Genomic DNA, 19,853 nt, shown 5'->3' with positions numbered 1-19,853 from the left:
ACATGCATGGTAATTGGTAAGGGTGTAAACCATTGTGACATGCATGGTAAGGGTGTAAACCAGTGTGACGTGCATGGTAAGGGTGTAAACCAGTGTGACGTGCATGGTAAGGGTGTAAACCAGTGTGACATGCATGGTAAGGGTGTAAACCAGTGTGACGTGCATGGTATGTAAACCAGTGTGACGTGTATGGTAAGGGTGTAAACCAGTGTGACGTGCATGGTAAGGGTGTAAACCAGTGTGACGTGCATGGTAAGGGTGTAAACCAGTGTGACGTGCATGGTAAGGGTGTAAACCAGTGTGACGTGCATGGTAAGGGTGTAAACCAGTGTGACGTGCATGGTAAGGGTGTAAACCAGTGTGACGTGCATGGTAAGGGTGTAAACCAGTGTGACATGCATGGTAAGGGTGTAAACCAGTGTGACGTGCATGGTCAGGGTGTAAACCAGTGTGACGTGCATGGTAAGGGTGTAAACCAGTGTGACATGCATGGTAAGGGTGTAAACCAGTGTGACGTGCATGGTAAGGGTGTAAACCAGTGTGACGTGTATGGTAAGGGTGTAAACCAGTGTGACATGCATGGTAAGGGTGTAAACCAGTGTGACGTGCATGGTAAGGGTGTAAACCAGTGTGAAGTGTATGGTAAGGGTGTAAACCAGTGTGGCGTGCATGGTAAGGGTGTAAACCAGTGTGGCGTGCATGGTAAGGGTGTAAACCAGTGTGGCGTGCATGATAAGGGTGTAAACCAGTGTGACGTGCATGGTAAGGGTGTAAACCAGTGTGACGTGCATGGTAAGGGTGTAAACCAGTGTGACGTGCATGGTAAGGGTGTAAACCAGTGTGACGTGCATGGTAAGGGTGTAAACCAGTGTGACGTGCATGGTAAGGGTGTAAACCAGTGTGACGTGCATGGTAAGGGTGTAAACCAGTGTGACATGCATGGTAAGGGTGTAAACCAGTGCGACGTGCATGGTAAGGGTGTAAACCAGTGTGACGTGCATGGTAAGGGTGTAAACCAGTGTGACATGCATGGTAAGGGTGTAAACCAGTGTGACGTGTATGGTAAGGGTGTAAACCAGTGTGACGTGTATGGTAAGGGTGTAAACCAGTGTGACATGCATGGTAAGGGTGTAAACCAGTGTGACGTGCATGGTAAGGTTGTAAACCAGTGTGACGTGTATGGTAAGGGTGTAAACCAGTGTGGCGTGCATGGTAAGGGTGTAAACCAGTGTGGCGTGCGTGGTAAGGGTGTAAACCAGTGTGGCGTGCATGGTAAGGGTGTAAACCAGTGTGACGTGCATGGTAAGGGTGTAAACCAGTGTGACATGCATGGTAAGTGTGTAAACCAGTGTGACGTGCATGGTAAGTGTGTAAACCAGTGTGACGTGCATGGTAAGGGTGTAAACCAGTGTGACGTGCATGGTCAGGGTGTAAACCAGTGTGACATGCATGGTAAGGGTGTAAACCAGTGTGACATGCATGGTAAGTGTGTAAACCAGTGTGACGTGCATGGTGACTGTGTGTTCGCAAAGAGCTATTTTGTTGAGAATCTCGTTCTTTTAGCTCCGATTCTTCACAAACAGGGAATTGCATCATGGAATCCATTTATCCATTTGAAGGGAACACTGTCCTCGTGGTGTTGCCTTTGCTTACACTTGTTTATCAAATACAACGACAGCGCGGACAGACAGAAAGCAGACAACCTGGAGTTTGGACGCAGGACAATTCCCCACATAGCAAGTTGTTGTTTTTCTTGCCAAGGCCTTTCTTTCTGTCTAGGATTAAAATCCCCCTGCTTTTTGTTTTGATCACCTTTTGGTTTGTCAGTTTTTATCAGGTGAGTGAACAGGCATGTTCTTTGCGTGTAGTGCTTACATACCTGTGTTTGTGAGCAAGATGCTGTGCACCTGACATCACACGTTCGTCCATTCTTCCGCAAACACCGTCACTGAGCAGCTTTTAATTGTTTAATTGGTGTAGTTTGTGATAGTAACTTTGATTTGAGTCGAATCCTGTTAGTTAACGTTTCCGCATTCCAGGTACATGCAGGTGTTCATAAAATGCGATGACACTCACGATGGAATTAAAACTGAAATCACAAAGAAGAAGAAGAAACAGGAAGTAGGAATGAGGTTACTCATCCAGTTCCAGGTTGATCATGCAGGAATGATTACCTACATTCCATCATCTCCCACTCCTGTCCCGGCCAGTCATTGCCCCACCTTTCTTTCCACACACCTGTGTGTACGGTAATATTTTACGAGTACCCGACTGCAAAGCCGCAATGAGCCGGCGAAGCCAAAGCCTCTTGCCACTATTTTACCCATCACGATGGCATCAGCGGGTTAGGTAGTTGGTAGTAGGTAGGTGTAGTAGGTACCGTACCTGGTAATACTTGGTAAAAGAGAAGAGCAGACAGTCCTCCCCAATACCTACATACAATAAATGTCACAAGAAGCTTCAGGAAGTACTATACAATGTGCTAGCTTAGGGCCTATTTTAAGAAATTTTAACTGGGCTTAATATACGTTTTCACAGTATGTGTGTAGTCTTCTAACTTCAGTCGCTGTCAGGGCTGGTTCTCTCCAGGCACTGCGGCTTCCTCCACCAGAAGAAGCTAGCTTGCAGAAAGATCAGTGCCGACAGATCAGATGATAGCGCCGTTTCAACGGCAATGTGTGACTGTCGTTAATCAAACCGTGTCGATGGCGCTGATTGGCTGACCTAAGATGATCGCTGATTGGTCAGCTCACAAAATTTCGCAAATTCAGACCTAAAATGACACCATTTGCATTCTGGATGAGATTAAAATTGATTACATTTACTTCTTGATTAATTCGGTGAATTCCGTCTCAACTTCGGATATTTCTGGCCGTGAAAAACTAACCCCTACGGCCGCGAGATTTCTAAAAAATAATTCTTCGTCAATTTTAGAATATTTGACGCCGTTTTCACCCTCCGAAACGCGTAATAAGCTTTTTTGAAGTATTTTTTCAAATGCTCGAATCTCATTGGTTCCGGTGTTTGATGACGATTTTCGTTTAAGATAACCAGGCCCGTGCGGGCCGAGGTTGGTCCTAAAGTATTTTAATTACAAATTAGAGGTGCATAAGATTGTGAATCAAACAAAGACGGGTGAAACAAACTCCTATGGAACTTTTTCAAATTTGTTATGCATACTTCCGCATCCGCAAGATGGCGGCCTCCATTAAGCGATTTGGTGCGTCAAAGCTTCGAAATTCTCAAGCCAAGGGATCCAGCATAATCTGTTTTTTCAACATAATACGTACGCATTCATTGACAACACCGGCTTCGCCGGCTACTAGTACCGGACTGCAAAGCCGCAATGAGCCGGCGAAGCCAAAGCCTCTTGCCACTATTTTACCCATCACTATGGCATCAGTAGGTTAGGTCGTTGGTAGTAGATAGGTGTAGTAGGTACCGTACCTGGTAAGACTTGGTAAAAGAAAAGAGCAGACAGTCCTCCCCAATACCTACATACAATAAATGTCACAAGAAGCTTAAGGAAGTAACTATACGATGTGCTAGCTTAGGGCCTATTTTAAGAAATTTTAACTGGGCTTAATATACGTTCTCACAGTATGTGTGTAGTCTTCTAACTTCAGTCGCTGTCAGGGCTGGTTCTCTCCAGGCACTGCGGCTTCCTCCACCAGAAGAAGTTAGCTTGCAGTAAGATCAGTGCCGACAGATCAGACGATAGCGCCGTTTCAACGGCAATGTGTGACTGTCGTTAATCAAACCGTGTCGATGGCGCTTATTGGCTGACCTAAGCTGGTCGCTGATTGGTCAGCTCACAAAATTTCGCAAATTCAGACCTAAAATGACACCATTTGCATTCTGGATGAGATTAAAATTGATAAAATTTACTTCTTGATTCATTCGGTGAACTCCGTCTCAACTTCGGATATTTCCGGCCGTGAAAAACTATCCCCTACGGCCACGAGATTTCTAAAAAATAATTCTTCGTCAATTTTAGAATACTTGACGCCGTTTTCACCCTCCGAAACGCGTAATAAGCTTTTTTGAAATAATTTTTGAAATGCTCGAATCTCATTGGTTCCGGTGTTTGGTGACGATTTTCGTTGAAGATAACGAGGTTGGTCTTAAAGTATTTTAATTACACATTAGAGGTGCATCAGATTGTGAATCAAACAAAGACGGGTGAAACAAACTCCTATTGAACCTTTTCAATTTGTTATGCATACTTCCGCATCCGCAAGATGGCGGCCTCCATTGAGCGATTTGGTGCGTCACAGCTTCGGAATTCTCAAGCCAAGGGATCCAGCATAATCTGGTTTTCAACATAATACGTACGCGTTTATTCACAACACCGGCTTCGCCGGCTATGAGTATCAGTTTTTTTTAAATAGAAATCGATTTTTTGTAATAAGTAATAGCTAATTTTTTTTCCTTTCCTTTTTAGCGCTCTTGCACCCTGCTAAGCCCCGCCCTAAAAAAAAACCGAATTTCACTGCTACCAGATCACATGACGTATGACGTCACCTCCAGAACAAAGTCCATGCCATCTCGATTCGCTATGCTTCGGCTCGTGATCCTTTCCTTGTAATTTGTACGTACTCTACTTTTGATTTGCGATCGTCGAGTTATTCCAAAGTTCATCGGTTAATAAACAGCGGAAATGCCTGCAAGGTGCCTTGTTGCAGGTTGCAACAACACAACAAAAGATGGAGTTAGTCTTCACCTTTTTCCTAAGGATGCAAATCTGCGGAAAATCTGGACGGGAAAGGTAAGATTGACGAGGTCAATCTGGCAAGGACCAAGTGATTCCAGCGTTATATGTAGCGCACACTTCAGCGATAGTGACTACGACAGTGGCCTGTACTCAGAATTTAACATCATAAAGTTGAGACGGCTCAAGCCTGATGCCGTTCCGGTAATTAAATGCAGAATTAAGCCCGACACAGAGAAAAAAAAAGAAGTGGAAGAACGGAAAAGAATGAGGGTAAGTGTTGACTGGATACAATGTAGATATCATCATCAATCATGACCGTATAATTCGTTCACGCTCATGTACTACTCGTACTAACAAGCATTCTGAGTATTGCGCTGCAATACATGTCCCCTACCAAAGTTCAAAGTGCCATAACTTTGTCAAAAATGATCGAATATGCAAATTTATGCACGGTTGATGCTGGTTTTCAAACTTGATCTGAGGTATGCTGAGACACGTGTGTCACGCCTCGCCTCGTTGATAAGCCCGCAAGGTCGCTCCGTGGAGCAGCCTGCACGTATTGCACTGTGTGAATTATATAATTACCAACTCACGGTCTGAGGTAACTCGGCTAAAAATTATCCGATTTGCACCAAATAAAGTTTATGAATGGTTGCACAGACCCCTACCTCTCACTAAAAGTGGAAACAGAATGTAAATTGGAGTTAAAACAAGTGTTTGATTTGTATCAAGCAAATGCACGTGGAGCGTGCTTGTGAGCGAGCTGCGTTCTGGAGGTGACGTCACATGGATTACGTCATCGGCTTTGAGGTATGGGGCAGAATTTTTAGGGGCGTTCCCAAGTGGTTCGGTTTACTTTCATTTTTAATGTTTCAGAGTGAATATAACAAAAAATCAATGCCATATTTGAATTCACCATAAAAAGACTCATTTGGATGACATCAAATGTATTTTGAGTGAGATTCCGTGGCTGTGAACCTTTAAGGCCCTTTGTCTTTTATTCAACTCGGTTCCTTGGTATATTTCTTATCAAATAACACGTGGGAAATTTATTTATTTTCCATTACACCTGTATAACAATAAATGTGTCCTTCTGCAGGTAAATTAAAGTTACGAATACAATCTGTCAAACCTACATAATGGAATGGCCTTTGACAATAACATCTTAGGGTCTTGACTTTGAGGCCCTGTTGAGCCGTCAAATAACACCAGGTGGTTGACTCAGCCCATCATCCTTCTGAGATTGGCAAAATGAGTGCCAGCTTCCTGGGAAGACTGGGTCATGTGAGTAATCAGAGTGGCGACCCGTGCGGGATTGTGCCCCGCTAGGCCCAGGATCGTGCCCCCCTAACGTGCGAATTAAACGATACGTTAGTGAAATTATGTAATGTTTGAATGGCGACGTTGAATGATCTTCAGTTCAAGATCTATTTTGTGTGGTTACCTTCCTTTGCAGGGCAAATTGGCTTACCAGGTCCCCCAGGAGGAACAGAAGGTTGGTGAACCAATCATAATGCTTTATTGTCATCTCTACGTTCATTACAAAGGTTTATATTTGTGTCAAATAATAAAAAAATTAATAGTAATAAAAGGTGAAACGTTCTTCAACAGGAGAAACATTCCGTGGACTACCTGGGCTTCCAGGACCACGAGGTCCTCAGGGACCTCCTGGTGACCCCGGTCGAGATGGTACTTCGTTTCCTGGACAGAAAGGGCGGGATGGGATACGTGGGCGTGCTGGTGCTCCTGGTTTGCCTGGGCCTCCTGGAGAACCCGGTAAGGATTTGAAAACTCAAGACAATTAAAAATGTCATAAATTATAAATGTTCCAATGGATGAAATCAACGGAATGTTGATCGAGCTGTGATAATCGCCGTGAAAATCAAGGGGGAAGCTGAAGTTTCGAGCAATAACCTTTCAACGAAGTAAAAGAAGTAGGTGGCACAAGGTAGCATCGTTTTTAAGTGATACACCTCAACAGAGGGCAATGGATCAACAGACAAATATATTGAGGCTCAAAAGGTACACAGGAAAAACAGTGGGATGAGGACAAATAGGAATACCAAAGCACCAGGAGACGAATTGTCTAAGTGTGAGAACAGGGTCTCAGCAACTGTGCTAAAACCAGGTAGTGAAATGGGGACAGATCACAAGATGTTAGACCACAGAAGACTTGTAGGGAAGACATTGAAACGACTAATCCTGCAGGTAAGAGATGGAGACGACTGACTCAGAAAGACAGTTTCACAGGTGAGAAAAGATGGGCTTGGAAGGATGGAGGTGAGCATTGAGTTTTGACGAGGGAGGCTAACGAGGTTAGGGATTCTGATAGAATGTACATGACTTGGAGCGACATATGTGTTTCATATGTCGAAATGAACACGGAATTATGACAAAGGCGAGAAACCACCACATGCCAATTGCAATGAAAAACAAGAAAAAGCAATCAGAGATTGCAAACCCCTGCCAGGATGTATTTTCAGTGGTTTTTAAGGCTTTTGTGTGAAAACAAATATGGCGGCCCAACCACGTGACCGATGACATCATCATTATTATTTTTTCTCCACTAATTTATTCTTTAGATTATGCTCAATAAATTTAATCTTGATCGGATGAAGTTTTGTACTTGTCGAATTATGATATCATAATGGAGGCACCTATGACATCATCATGAACGTATTTTATTCCCCATGGAGAGTTCTTTACAATGAGCCATGTCTCAATTTTTTCTATTCAGCACTTTTGGAGACATAGAGGTGCAAAGGTTTTCGGTTTTTCCAAGATGGCGGCCGAACCACGTGACCAATGACATCATCATTAACATATTTTATTCTGCATGGAGAGTTCTTTGCAATGAGCCATGTCTCAATTTTTTCTATTCAGCACTTTTGGAGACATAGAGGTGCAAAGTTTTTCGGTTTTTCCAAGATGGCGGCCGAACCACGTGACCAATGACATCATCATTAACATATTTAATTCTGCATGGAGAGTACTTTGCAATGAGCCATGTCTCAATTTTTTCTATTTAGCACTTTCGGAGATATAGAGGTGCAAAGTTTTTTGGTTTTTCCAAGATGGTGGCCGAACCACGTGACTGATGCCGTCATCAATTGGGCACAGTCCATTCCAGGGCAAGACAAATGTGTGTGTAAAGTTTGGTGATTCTACATGCAGCGGTGTAGACGTAGTACTGCGCACAGACAAACAGACACACAGATGAAAAATCGGTCAGAGACCGAGGACTTGACGGAATTTACTTTTTTATGGGCCATTTAGGACAAATATGGCGGCCGAACCACATGACCGATGACGTCATCATTAACATATTTTATTCCCCATGGAGAGTTCTTTACAATGAGCCATGTCTCAATTTTTTCTGTTCAGCACTTTCGGAGATATAGAGGTGCAAATTTTCTCGGTTTTTCCAAGATGGCGGCCGAACCACGTGACCGATGACGTCATCATTTGGGCACAGTATATTAGAGGGCAAGACAAATACGTGTGCAAAGTTTGGCGATTCTATGTGCAACGGTGTAGACGTGGTGCTGCAAACAGACAGACCGACAAACCAACCAACCGATCAACATACTTGCCGGAATCCTTTTATTTCCGGCAAGTAACAAACAGACTCAAATGCAATACCCTCTCCTCAGGCGAGGGTAATAAAGAAACGCACACAGGCCGACAGGTGAGCTCACTTCCTGATCCGGAATGCCCCATTCAAGGAAAAAAAATTTCTTCTGAAATGGGTATTTGTGGGCAGGGCTCGGTGCTCGATTCAGGACCCCTTGCATCTTCTTCTTCTTTTGTATGCAGCCCGTGGCTGTATACAGCAGCATCATTTGACGGAGGCACAGCTGTGCTACTGATGCAGTGCTTGTTGGGGTTAGGTTAAAAAAAATTCAGATCCAGATCCAGATCTTCACCAAAATCTAATCATTTTGTGCTTGCCCCACACCTAAGCTGTCCACCAAGTTTCGTCTGAATCCGTCCACAAATGTTTGAGATATCCTGTTCACAGACAGACAGGGGTGAAAACATGGCCTCCATCCACCTTCGGTGGTGGAGGTATTAATGAGGATCAGAACCAAACGGGGTATATGTTGAGCCACAGAGCTCATGTCACCAGGATCTGTGCCTGATGAGGTGTAGAGGGTGGCCTACACAGGTGATAACTCAGGAGCATGTTGTGAAGGGGGTGAATCATCTTGTGAAGGAGAATATGGGCAGCTTGGCCATTGCATGGTTTGAGACACCCGGAAGAGCAGATTATGAACAAGACAGCAGGGCAAGGTGAACATGGCTGGATGCAGCACGAAGAGTGAACCATGAGGCAAGATCTGCATTAGGAAATTCAGCAACTGTGTGAGACTGGCTGTGCCACTGTAGGCCTTGGCAGCGCTGATGTGTCGGGGTGGCAGAACTCATAATAAACATGTTGGTAAATAAAATCTTCACAAATAGGAAAATAAATCTCAGGAAAGTGGTTGCTGGGCGGATGTGATGTCAAATTTGTGAAGAGTGCAGTCAGTGATGTGAGTTGGTCTTACAGACAGATGCAGACACAGACACAGACACACAGACACACACAGACACACAGACACACACAGACACACACACAGACACAGACACAGACACACACATTCACAGACACACACACACACAGACACACACAGACAGACACAGACACACACAGACACACACAGACACAGACACAGACACACACACAGACACACACAGACACAGACACACACAGACACACACACACACACACACAGACACACACAGACACACACACAGACACACACAGACACACACACAGACACACACAGACACAGACACACACAGACACACACACACACACACACACTTACAGACACACACTCACACACACACACATGCAGAAACAGAAACACACACAGAGACACACAAAGACACACAGAGACACACAGAGACACACAGAGACACACACAGACATACACAGACACACACAGACACAGACAGACACAGACACACACACACACACACACACACACACACACACATAGACAAGATGCCAAGAATAAACATGGGAACTTTGAATTTTTTTTAATTCTTTCACGTTCTTCAAACAAGGTGAAAACCCTTTGTTGTTGTTGTTGTTGTTGTTGTTGTTGCTGCTGCTGTTTCAAGGTGCACTCTTGTGCCATTGATATTTGCACTTTCGTTCCTTCCTTGTCCACAGCTTACGTTCCTGGGCCTGACTTTGGAAGTCGAGGACCTCCCGGACGACCGGGTCCACCTGGCGAGCAAGGATATCCTGGAGAAAGAGGTTTTAAAGGTACATACCTTCCACCACTTTATACCTTCCACCACTTTATACCTTCCACCACTTATTCACTGAATTATACTCCTGTCTGTGTGAGGTAGTTTGATCTCTCGGAGCAAGTTTGCCGTAGAGTTTGCAAACCTGCATCATTCCGTACACGTCAAACTCACTCCCATTGGTCAAATAGAAATGTGCAACAAAATCAGTAACGTCACTTCACTAGGTGCCATAAGCTTGTCACAGCATCAACACTGATGTCACATACGTATTTAGTCCTGGTTGTCATGTGTCTGTGGGAATCATGTGACCGACCTGAGATCACTGGCTTTCAGGAACCAAGGGAGAGCATTGCCTCCACTGCACGACCAATGGTGGAAGACCTCCTGGGATACCAGGTCGACCCGGACCACCTGGACCACAAGGATTTCCTGGTAAGTTCCTGCAATCATGGATGTATCAAAGTGCAGTAGTTTTAGTCATTCTGCCTTTGTCTGCAATATAATTCCGCAACTCACCTTGTGCCCCAAAACATCAGTGGTCGCAGACAAACATCAGTATCCACTTGTGCACAGTACGTACAAGTGTACATCTACTGTGTAACCCAGGTGAATAATACAGGCCTGTGTGAAATGAGCTGACAGGAGAAAGAATAGTCGGTTAATAAAGGAACAAACGAAGGGAACTACTGGCAAAAGTAGGCAATGCTTTAGAAATCACGGACAAGGCTGGGTAAAACCGGAAGTCTGCCAGTCTGCCAGAGGATGCCCAGTCTGCCAGAGGATGCCCGGTCTGCCAGAGGATGCCCAGTCTGCCAGAGGATGCCCAGTCTGCCAGGGGATGCCCAGTCTGCCAGGGGATGCACAGTCTGCCAGAGGATGCACAGTCTGCCAGAGGATGCCCAGTCTGCCAGGGGATGCACAGTCTGCCAGAGGATGCACAGTCTGCCAGAGGATGCCCAGTCTGCCAGGGGATGCACAGTCTGCCAGAGGATGCCCAGTCTGCCAGGGGATGCACAGTCTGCCAGAGGATGCCCAGTCTGCCAGGGGATGCACAGTCTGCCAGAGGATGCCCAGTCTGCCAGAGGATGCCCAGTCTGCCAGGGGATGCCCAGTCTGCCAGAGGATGCCCAGTCTGCCAGGGGATGCCCAGTCTGCCAGAGGATGCACAGTCTGCCAGAGGATGTCCAGTCTGCCAGAGGATGCCCAGTCTGCCAGGGGATGCACAGTCTGCCAGGGGATGCACAGTCTGCCAGAGGATGCCCAGTCTGCCAGGGGATGCCCAGTCTGCCAGAGGATGCACAGTCTGCCAGAGGATGCACAGTCTGCCAGAGGATGCCCAGTCTGCCAGGGGATGCACAGTCTGCCAGGGGATGCCCAGTCTGCCAGAGGATGCCCAGTCTGCCAGGGGATGCACAGTCTGCCAGGGGATGCCCAGTCTGCCAGGGGATGTACAGTCTGCCAGAGGATGCACAGTCTGCCAGGGGATGCACAGTCTGCCAGGGGATGCCCAGTCTGCCAGAGGATGCCCAGTCTGCCAGGGGATGCACAGTCTGCCAGGGGATGCCCAGTCTGCCAGAGGATGCCCAGTCTGCCAGAGGATGCACAGTCTGCCAGGGGATGCCCAGTCTGCCAGAGGATACCCAGTCTGCCAGGCGATGCACAGTCTGCCAGGGGATGTACAGTCTGCCAGGGGATTTACAGTCTGCCAGGGGATGCAGAGTCTGCCAGGGGATGCACAGTCTGCCAGGGGATGCACAGTCTGCCAGGGGATGCACAGTCTGCCAGGGGATGCCCAGTCTGCCAGAGGATGCCCAGTCTGCCAGGGGATGCACAGTCTGCCAGGGGATGCCCAGTCTGCCAGGGGATGTACAGTCTGCCAGAGGATGCCCAGTCTGCCAGGGGATGCCCAGTCTGCCAGGGGATGCACAGTCTGCCAGAGGATGCCCAGTCTGCCAGGGGATGCACAGTCTGCCAGAGGATGGACAGTCTGCCAGGGGATGCCCAGTCTGCCAGGGGATGCACAGTCTGCCAGGGGATGCCCAGTCTGCCAGGGGATGCCCAGTCTTCCAGGGGATGCCCAGTCTGCCAGAGGATGCCCAGTCTGCCTGGGGATGTACAGTCTGCCAGGGGATGCCCAGTCTGCCAGGGGATGCCCAGTCTGCCAGGGGATGCCCTGTCTGCCAGGGGATGCCCAGTCTGCCAGGGGATGTACAGTCTGCCAGGGGATGCCCAGTCTGCCAGGGGATGCCCAGTCTGCCAGGGGATGCCCAGTCTGCCAGGGGATGTACAGTCTGCCAGGGGATGCCCAGTCTGCCAGAGGATGCCCAGTCTGCCAGGGGATGCCCAGTCTGCCAGGGGATGCCCAGTCTGCCAGGGGATGCCCAGTCTGCCAGGGGATGCCCAGTCTGCCAGAGGACGCTCAGCTTTATTTTGCCGAATTGCCGTCATCTTTTGCCATCTTTTGCCGAATCTTTCGTCTTCAGGATAAAAATAGGTTGTACGTGACTTTTCACATGGATTGATATCGACTCTGGGTGTAAGCACTCAGGTATGTATTGCTTCTCCACAGGAAATCCTGGACTTTCGGGGACAAAGGGAGACAGAGGTTCAATTGGAATCCATGGTGGACCAGGCTCATCTGTAAGTTTGTTTTTTTTACCTCCACCACCAAAGGTGTATGGAGATTTTGTTTTCACCTTTGTTTGTCTGTCTGTGAGCAGGATATCTCAAAAAGCTATGGATGGATTCAGACAAAACTCGGTGGACAAATTAGGGTGTGTGACAAGGACGAATCGATTTGATTTTGGTGAAGATCTGGATCCGGATCCGGATCTGGATACTAGAATTTTACTCATTCTTTCCAATCGAGAATATGAATGATCGTTTTAAGGCCATTTCCCCCGCTAGAGCGAGGGATGGACCGGGGGCTGGAGCAGGGGATAGAGCGGGGGATAGAGCAGGGGATGGAGCGGGGGCTGGAGCGGGGGATAGAGCGGGGTATAGAGCGGGGGATAGAGCGGGGGATAGAGCAGGGGATAGAGCGGGGGATAGAGCGAGGGATGGACCGGGGGCTGGAGCGGGGGATAGAGCGGGGGATAGAGCGGGGGATAGAGCGGGGGCTGGAGCGGGGGCTGGAGCGGGGGATAGAGCGGGGGATAGAGCGGGGGATAGAGCGGGGGCTGGAGCGGGGGATAGAGCGGGGGATAGAGCGGGGGATAGAGCGGGGGCTGGAGCGGGGGATAGAGCGGGGGATAGAGCGGGGGCTGGAGTGGGGGATAGAGCGGGGGCTGGAGCGGGGGATAGAGCGGGGGCTGGAGCGGGGGATAGAGCGGGGGCTGGAGCAGGGGATAGAGCGGGGGATAGAACAGGGGATAGAGCGGGGGATGGAGCGGGGGATAGAGCGGGGGATAGAGCGGGGGCCCCATGACAATCATGGTTCCCTGTTTGAGGCAATGTTTTTATGGCCAGATGCCATTCCTGACGCCAACCCTTAGTCGCCTCTTACCTATACGGTGTGCCTATTCCAAACCGGGGTTCACACCATGATCATTCATCCCAGTGAACTGGTACTCAATTTGCCGACCTCGGAAGGATGACAGGCTGAGTCAACCCCCCTGGTGTTAATTCAGCGATCGACCGGGATTCGAACCCAGGATCCTAGGATCCCAAGCCTGCACCCTAACCGCTAAGCCAGCACCCTAACCACTAACCCAGCACCCTAACCGCTAAGCCAGCACCCTAACCGCTAAGCCAGCACCCTAACCACTAACCCAGCACCCTAACAGCTAAGCCAGCACCAGGCTTCGCTAAGCCAAGCGAGAAATCGGGCCAAAACGATGTATAGCTGAAATCTTAAAAAGTTGTTCACATATTTGGACGGAACTTGGTGGGTGAGTTGGGTAGGTAACACAAACAAGCCAATTCGATTTTGGTCCAGGTGTAGATCTAGATCCAGCCTATCAGTGCTATGCAAAACATAAACTGTTCAGCCTGGCAGATGTATGTGCTCTGCCAAGTTCCCTTCTCGTTATTTTTTGTTAACTATATGGTATTCATGGAATACATACCCCGCACAGTCTTGAGAAAGATTGGTGCAAGTTTTGTTTTCTTTAATTCAATATGGCTGCGAGACCACATGACCTATGACATCATAAAGTTACATTACGCTGAAGAAATTTCAAAACTGATCTGACTAAGCGTTGTACTTGTTGAATTATGACGTCACAATGAAGGCACCTGTGACGTCATCATTAACAGCACACCAAAGGTGGACGAGGTTGTGTTTTGACCCTTGGCTGCCTGTCTGTTTATTACTTGGCAAATTTTTTGACAAGTATGTTGATCACTCCGGTTGGTGTGTTTGTTTGTGTGTGTGTGTGTGTGTGTGTGTGTGTGTGTGTGTGTGTGTGTGTGTGTGTGTGTGTGTGTGTGTGTGTGTGTGTGTGTGTGTTTGTTTGTGTGTGTGTTTGACTGTCCACTCACTTATACTTGCCTACAAGTCACAATTTTAAACCGATCTTCACGAAACTTCACCAAATGGTGGAGTTCGTGGTCCGAAAAAATCCTATATACTTTTGAGGTCAAAAGGTCAACATAGGCCAAAGGTCAACCACTTTTCTTCAAAATTCTAAAATCCTCAATTTTATCCGATTGACTTGAAATTTGAATGGGATTTACATATCAGCTAACTGAATTCAACCACCAACTATTTTGAGGTCAACAAGGTCATAAGGTCAACATAGGCCAAGGTCAACCACTTTTTTCAAATTTCTAAAATCTTCAATTTTCATCCGATTCACTTGAAATTTGAATAGGATTTTCACATCAGCTAACTACATTCAACCACCAACCAATTTTGAGATCAACATAGACCACAAGGTCAACATAGGCCACAATGCCAACATAGGCCAAAGTTCAACCACTTTTTCTAATTTCTAAAATCCTCAATTTTCATCCGATTGACTTGAAATTTGAATAGGATTTTCATATCAGCAAACGGAATTCAACCAGCAATTATTTTTGAGATCAACATAGGCTAAACGGTCAACATAGGCCGATGGTCAACCACTAATCTCAAATTTGTAAAATCCTCAATTTTCATTCGATTGACTTGAAATCTGAGTAGGATTTGCATGTTTGCTTACTGAAACCAACCACCAACAATTTTTGAGGTCAACATACGCCAAAAGGTCAACATCAGGATATGCCAAAAGATCAACATCGGCCAAAGGTCAATCACCATTTCAAATTTCTAAAATCCTCAATTTTTATCTGAATGACTTGAAATTTGAATAGGATTTTCATATCAGCAAACGGAATTCAACCACCAATTGTTTTTGAGATCAACATAGGTCAAAATGTCAACATAGGCTTATGGTCAACCACTATTTTCAAATTTCTAAAATCCTCAATTTTCATCCGATTTTTTTTTTTTTTTTTTTTTTTTGTATACTGAATCGAGGCTCGTGAAAGAGCTAACATTTATTTCACAAACAAAACAACCAGACAAACAAAATATACAAAAAGAGGGAGTGGAAGACAAGATGGGGAGAGAAGGGGAAGCACACAACCACAACATTTGAGAGCAGGCGAGAAGTGTGTGAGGGAGAGGGCTTGGGGGAAATTGGGGGAAATGGGGGGAAATGGAAATGGGGAAAATGGCCTAGCAACACAGATGTGTGGGAAAGGCAGGGGGGGGGGGGGCAGAGGTATAAATCACATGGGGACCGAAATTAGCGGGGGTAGAAAAGATCAAGGTTTTGGATGGGGGAGGATAAGAGATGGTGGTGAACAGCTGTTTTAAAGACCTGGAGGGTGGAGTGGGATTGAAGAGAGTGAGGGAGTTTGTTCCAGAGGCGGGAGAAAAGAGGAATGAAGGAGATTGACTTGAAAGATTGACTTGAAATGTGAATAGGATTTGCATGTCGGCTAACTGAAACCAACCACCAACAATTTTTGAGGTCAACATAGGCCAAAAGGTCAACATAGGCCAAAAGGTCAACATAGGCCAAAAGGTCAACATAGGCCGATGGTCAAACACTATTTTCAAATTTCTAAAATCCTAAATTTTCATCCGATTGACTTAAAATTTGAAGGCGATTTGCATATCAGCCAACTGAATTCAACCAGTAATTATTTGTGAGGTCAAAAGGATTCTCTACTGTGTGCCATTCTGCTTTGTTCTCTTTTGCCAAGTGTCGCTCTATGAGTGATTTTTAATCTGTTTGTCTGTTTGCTTGTGAACAGGGTATCTCAAAACGTTGAGGATGGATTCTGACGAAATTTGGTGGAGAGGTTGGGTGTGTGACAAGGACAAAATGATTCGATGTTGGTGAAGATCCGTATCTGGATTCGAGAATTTTTAAAGTGATTTTTCACCATTGAGAGAGAGGGCAAAGAGACGATATATAGCACGATGTCTCAAAATGTTGTGGACAGATTCAGACGTAATATGGTGGACATATTGGATGTGTGACATGGAATAATTGATTCCATTCTGGTGAAGATTTGAATCCGGATCTGGATCAGATAATTTTTAAAGTGATTCTTCACGATTTAGTATTAGGGCTAAACCGATATATATATATATATATATATATATATATATATATATATATATATATATATATATATATATATATATATATATATATATATATACACACACACACACACACACACACACACACACACACACACACACACACACACCACGATATCTCACAAAGTTATGCACAGATTCGGAGGAAACTTGGTGGACAGTTTGGGTGGTGAAGATCTGAATACGGATCCGTTTACAAGACTTTTCAAATTTTCCAAGTGATTCTTCACCATTGAGTGGTAGTGTGCAAAACGATAAAAAGTTGTGGATGGATTGTGCCAAACTAGGTTGTTGAGTTGGCTAGGTGACAAGAACAAGCGACTTCATTTTGGTTCAGGTCTGGACCAAGATCCAGCCAATCAGTGGGATACAAAACGTAACGGTTCAGCCTGGCAGGGAGGTATGCTCCCTAACAAGTGCAGTTCTATTTCCCCATGCGGACTTACTTACAATGAGCCACGTTTCAATGTTCCCATAGAGCGGTTTCAGAGATATGGAGGTCAAAAGTTTTGGACCTACCATTTGACCTATGACATAATTATCACTAAATAAGTTTATTTTAAAAATGCTAAAATGCAGATACGTATCTAGGTACGTAACCGATTGCTTAACCATGCTTTTCGCTTTGCGAGCACAGGGTAATGATGTGTACATGTTTCCAGTGACCATGGAGCTAAATGGGACTACTTGCAATTTCCACTATGGTCTTTTTTTGCGATGTCAAGCCAGCATGAAAGGATGACTGAACATGCATTTCTCCTGCAGGGCCCACCAGGCAACCCTGGACCGATGGGTATGAGGGGACAAAAGGGTGATCCTGGAGATGCTGAAGGAGGATATACAGTGAAGGGAGATAGAGGGGATCCAGGACATCCTGGCATACGAGGACTACCTGGTCTCAATGGCCTACCAGGATCGGCTGGCATTCCTGGGCTTCCTGGTCCGAAAGGAGATCCCGTAAGTCCAGAGGCCTGTAACTTGTGGCAGTTGTGATTGATTTAATGAAAGAGCTCACGGTTTTTGGAGCCAATGTTTCTTCAATTCATGTTCTTTTCTTTTGGATATCAAATCTGAACCAATATAACCTCCTTTGGTAGAGCACAATGTTTCCTTATAAATATGCTTGAATTCATGTTTTTCATTATATGACTTCATTTTATCCTTATTTTAAAACATTATATTATCTCCAATACCACATCTCTAATTTATAACCATTCTTGGATATACATTGTTTTTTCACCAAATAATTCTGGTTCTGTGTTGACTCTACAGGTGGAGCTTCTATAGAATATATATTGGAACGTAGCATCTATAGCGCAAACTGGTCCCATTAGTTGTCAGATGAAGTGCCTTCTTTTGGGTATATCCTGCCTCCACTGTATATCCTGCCTCCACTGTATATCCTGCCTCCACTGTATATCCTGCCTCCACTGTATATCCTGCCTCCACTGTATATCCTGCCTCCACAATTGACACTGCTCGATTTTACGTCTCCTCGTATTCTTCCCCTACATCCTCTCTCCATTCTGTTTGTCTTCTCACACTATGTGCACTTCCACAACTTAAGGACTGGTATTATTGACTCGAGAACATGGACACTTCGGGGGAACATATTTAATAATCAAAATACTCTCCATGGTTGTGAGTCTGTGAACGTTAATCTGTGAATAATTCATAGTTAAAAAGTTAATTGAAGCACACACACACACACACACACACACACACACACACACACACACACACACACACACACACACACACACACACACACACACACACACACATCCAGCAGCGAAGGTGAGGTCAGGCAGTGGGGGAGGAAACACAGAACCACCAGAACTTCCAGTCGTGGACCGAGTGAAAACACCTACACAGTTGGTGGGGATGAAAACGAGAATGGCGGATGATAACAGGCAGAAGGTCGGGGGCAAGGAGAGAAGGAGGATGAGGATGTTGAGGAGCAGCGAAGACTGGAGGAGGAGCTGGCAAACAAAATAGTGGAGATGAGAGTGACATCATTCGGGAAGAGACCACAACTATACAAGATAGAAAACAACCAACAAAACGACAACGGCACAACAATACTGCAATTAGATAACGAAGTATCATACAAATACCTCGGAGAAGAAGAGGACGACCTAATATGTCACAAACAAATGCGCAAAACAATCGCCAAAGAATACCGACGTAGAACGAAGCTGATCCTGAAAACATACCTCTCCCCAAGAAACAAAATCAAAGCCATAAACCAGCTCACAGTACCAGTGTTCCAACATAGCTGCGGAATAATAAACTGGGCCCAATCAGAAATCAACAAGTTAGACATCAAAACAAGAAAACTCCTTACCATCAACAAAATGTTTTACAAAAACCAGTGAATCGCGAGAATGTACCTGCTGAGACGAGAGGGAGGGAGCGGCCTGATGAAGGTCAACCAAGCGCATAGAATAACAATTATTGGATTGGCCGAATACATAAAATTTTCAACAGACTACCGAATCCAAATTTTTAGCAAATAGGAAGACAACAAACCAGAGAAGGTATCCCTAACCTAACCAGCAAAAAAATTCCAAAAGCAGGTGAGAATGGGAGATGTGATACAAGAAACCGAAACATCGAGTACAGCCCCAACAATTGCAAAAAAGACAAAATAAATATATAAAAAGATATCAAGAAATATACACCAACAACTGGGAGAAAGACAAAAGAGCAGGAAAATACAAAAATGAATTGGGCAGAGTGGGGATCGACAAAGAAGGATCACTGGAATGGCTAAGAGGAGGTCAGCTCAACTGGGACAGAGAACAAATCATAATAAATTCCCAAGATCAAGGAGACCACACCAATGGATTAAAAAAGATGGCGGGACTGAGCCAGACGGAAAAGTGCAGATTCTGCAAGACAGAAACAGGAAGCACTAGTCACCTGCTCTCGGGATGCAAAAAAGTATTATCAGAACAACTTTACACACACCGGCACAATAAAGTATGCAAAGTGATTCAGTGGAATATCTGCAAAAATGTAAACATCCCAGGACCAGACCAGAAAACTCATGGAAACATGAACCAAGGGCAATCATTGAAAATGAGGATGTCATGCTCACGTATGACCTGATGGTCCCAACGAACATGAACATAGAAAACAAAGCATTGCGTCTGGAAATTGTACTTAGGAATAAAAAGGAAAAGACAGCATTGCTGATTGAGATATCAGTACCCAGCGATTTTGGCT

At 45.6% G+C, this 19,853-nt stretch overlaps 1 protein-coding gene across 1 annotated transcript in view; it reads left to right on the top strand.

Moving 5' to 3' along the window:
- LOC137427257 (uncharacterized) overlaps positions 1-19,853 on the top strand; it is a gene marked incomplete at its 3' end in the record, with an annotated part of 346,903 nt that overhangs the window by 197,868 nt on the left and 129,182 nt on the right. Inside the window, 6 exon segments of the mRNA XM_078778504.1 lie at positions 6,171-6,209; positions 6,326-6,490; positions 9,939-10,034; positions 10,355-10,453; positions 12,591-12,661; positions 17,388-17,579. Coding sequence (XP_078634630.1) covers positions 6,171-6,209; positions 6,326-6,490; positions 9,939-10,034; positions 10,355-10,453; positions 12,591-12,661; positions 17,388-17,579 — 662 coding nt within the window.

Source organism: Myxine glutinosa, chromosome 5 (assembly GCF_964187855.1).
Source record: "Myxine glutinosa chromosome 5, kmMyxGlut1.1, whole genome shotgun sequence".
NCBI lineage: Eukaryota > Metazoa > Chordata > Myxini > Myxiniformes > Myxinidae > Myxine > Myxine glutinosa.
Note: the sequence above shows the minus strand (reverse complement) of the source record. Positions and strands in the feature narration are given on the sequence as shown.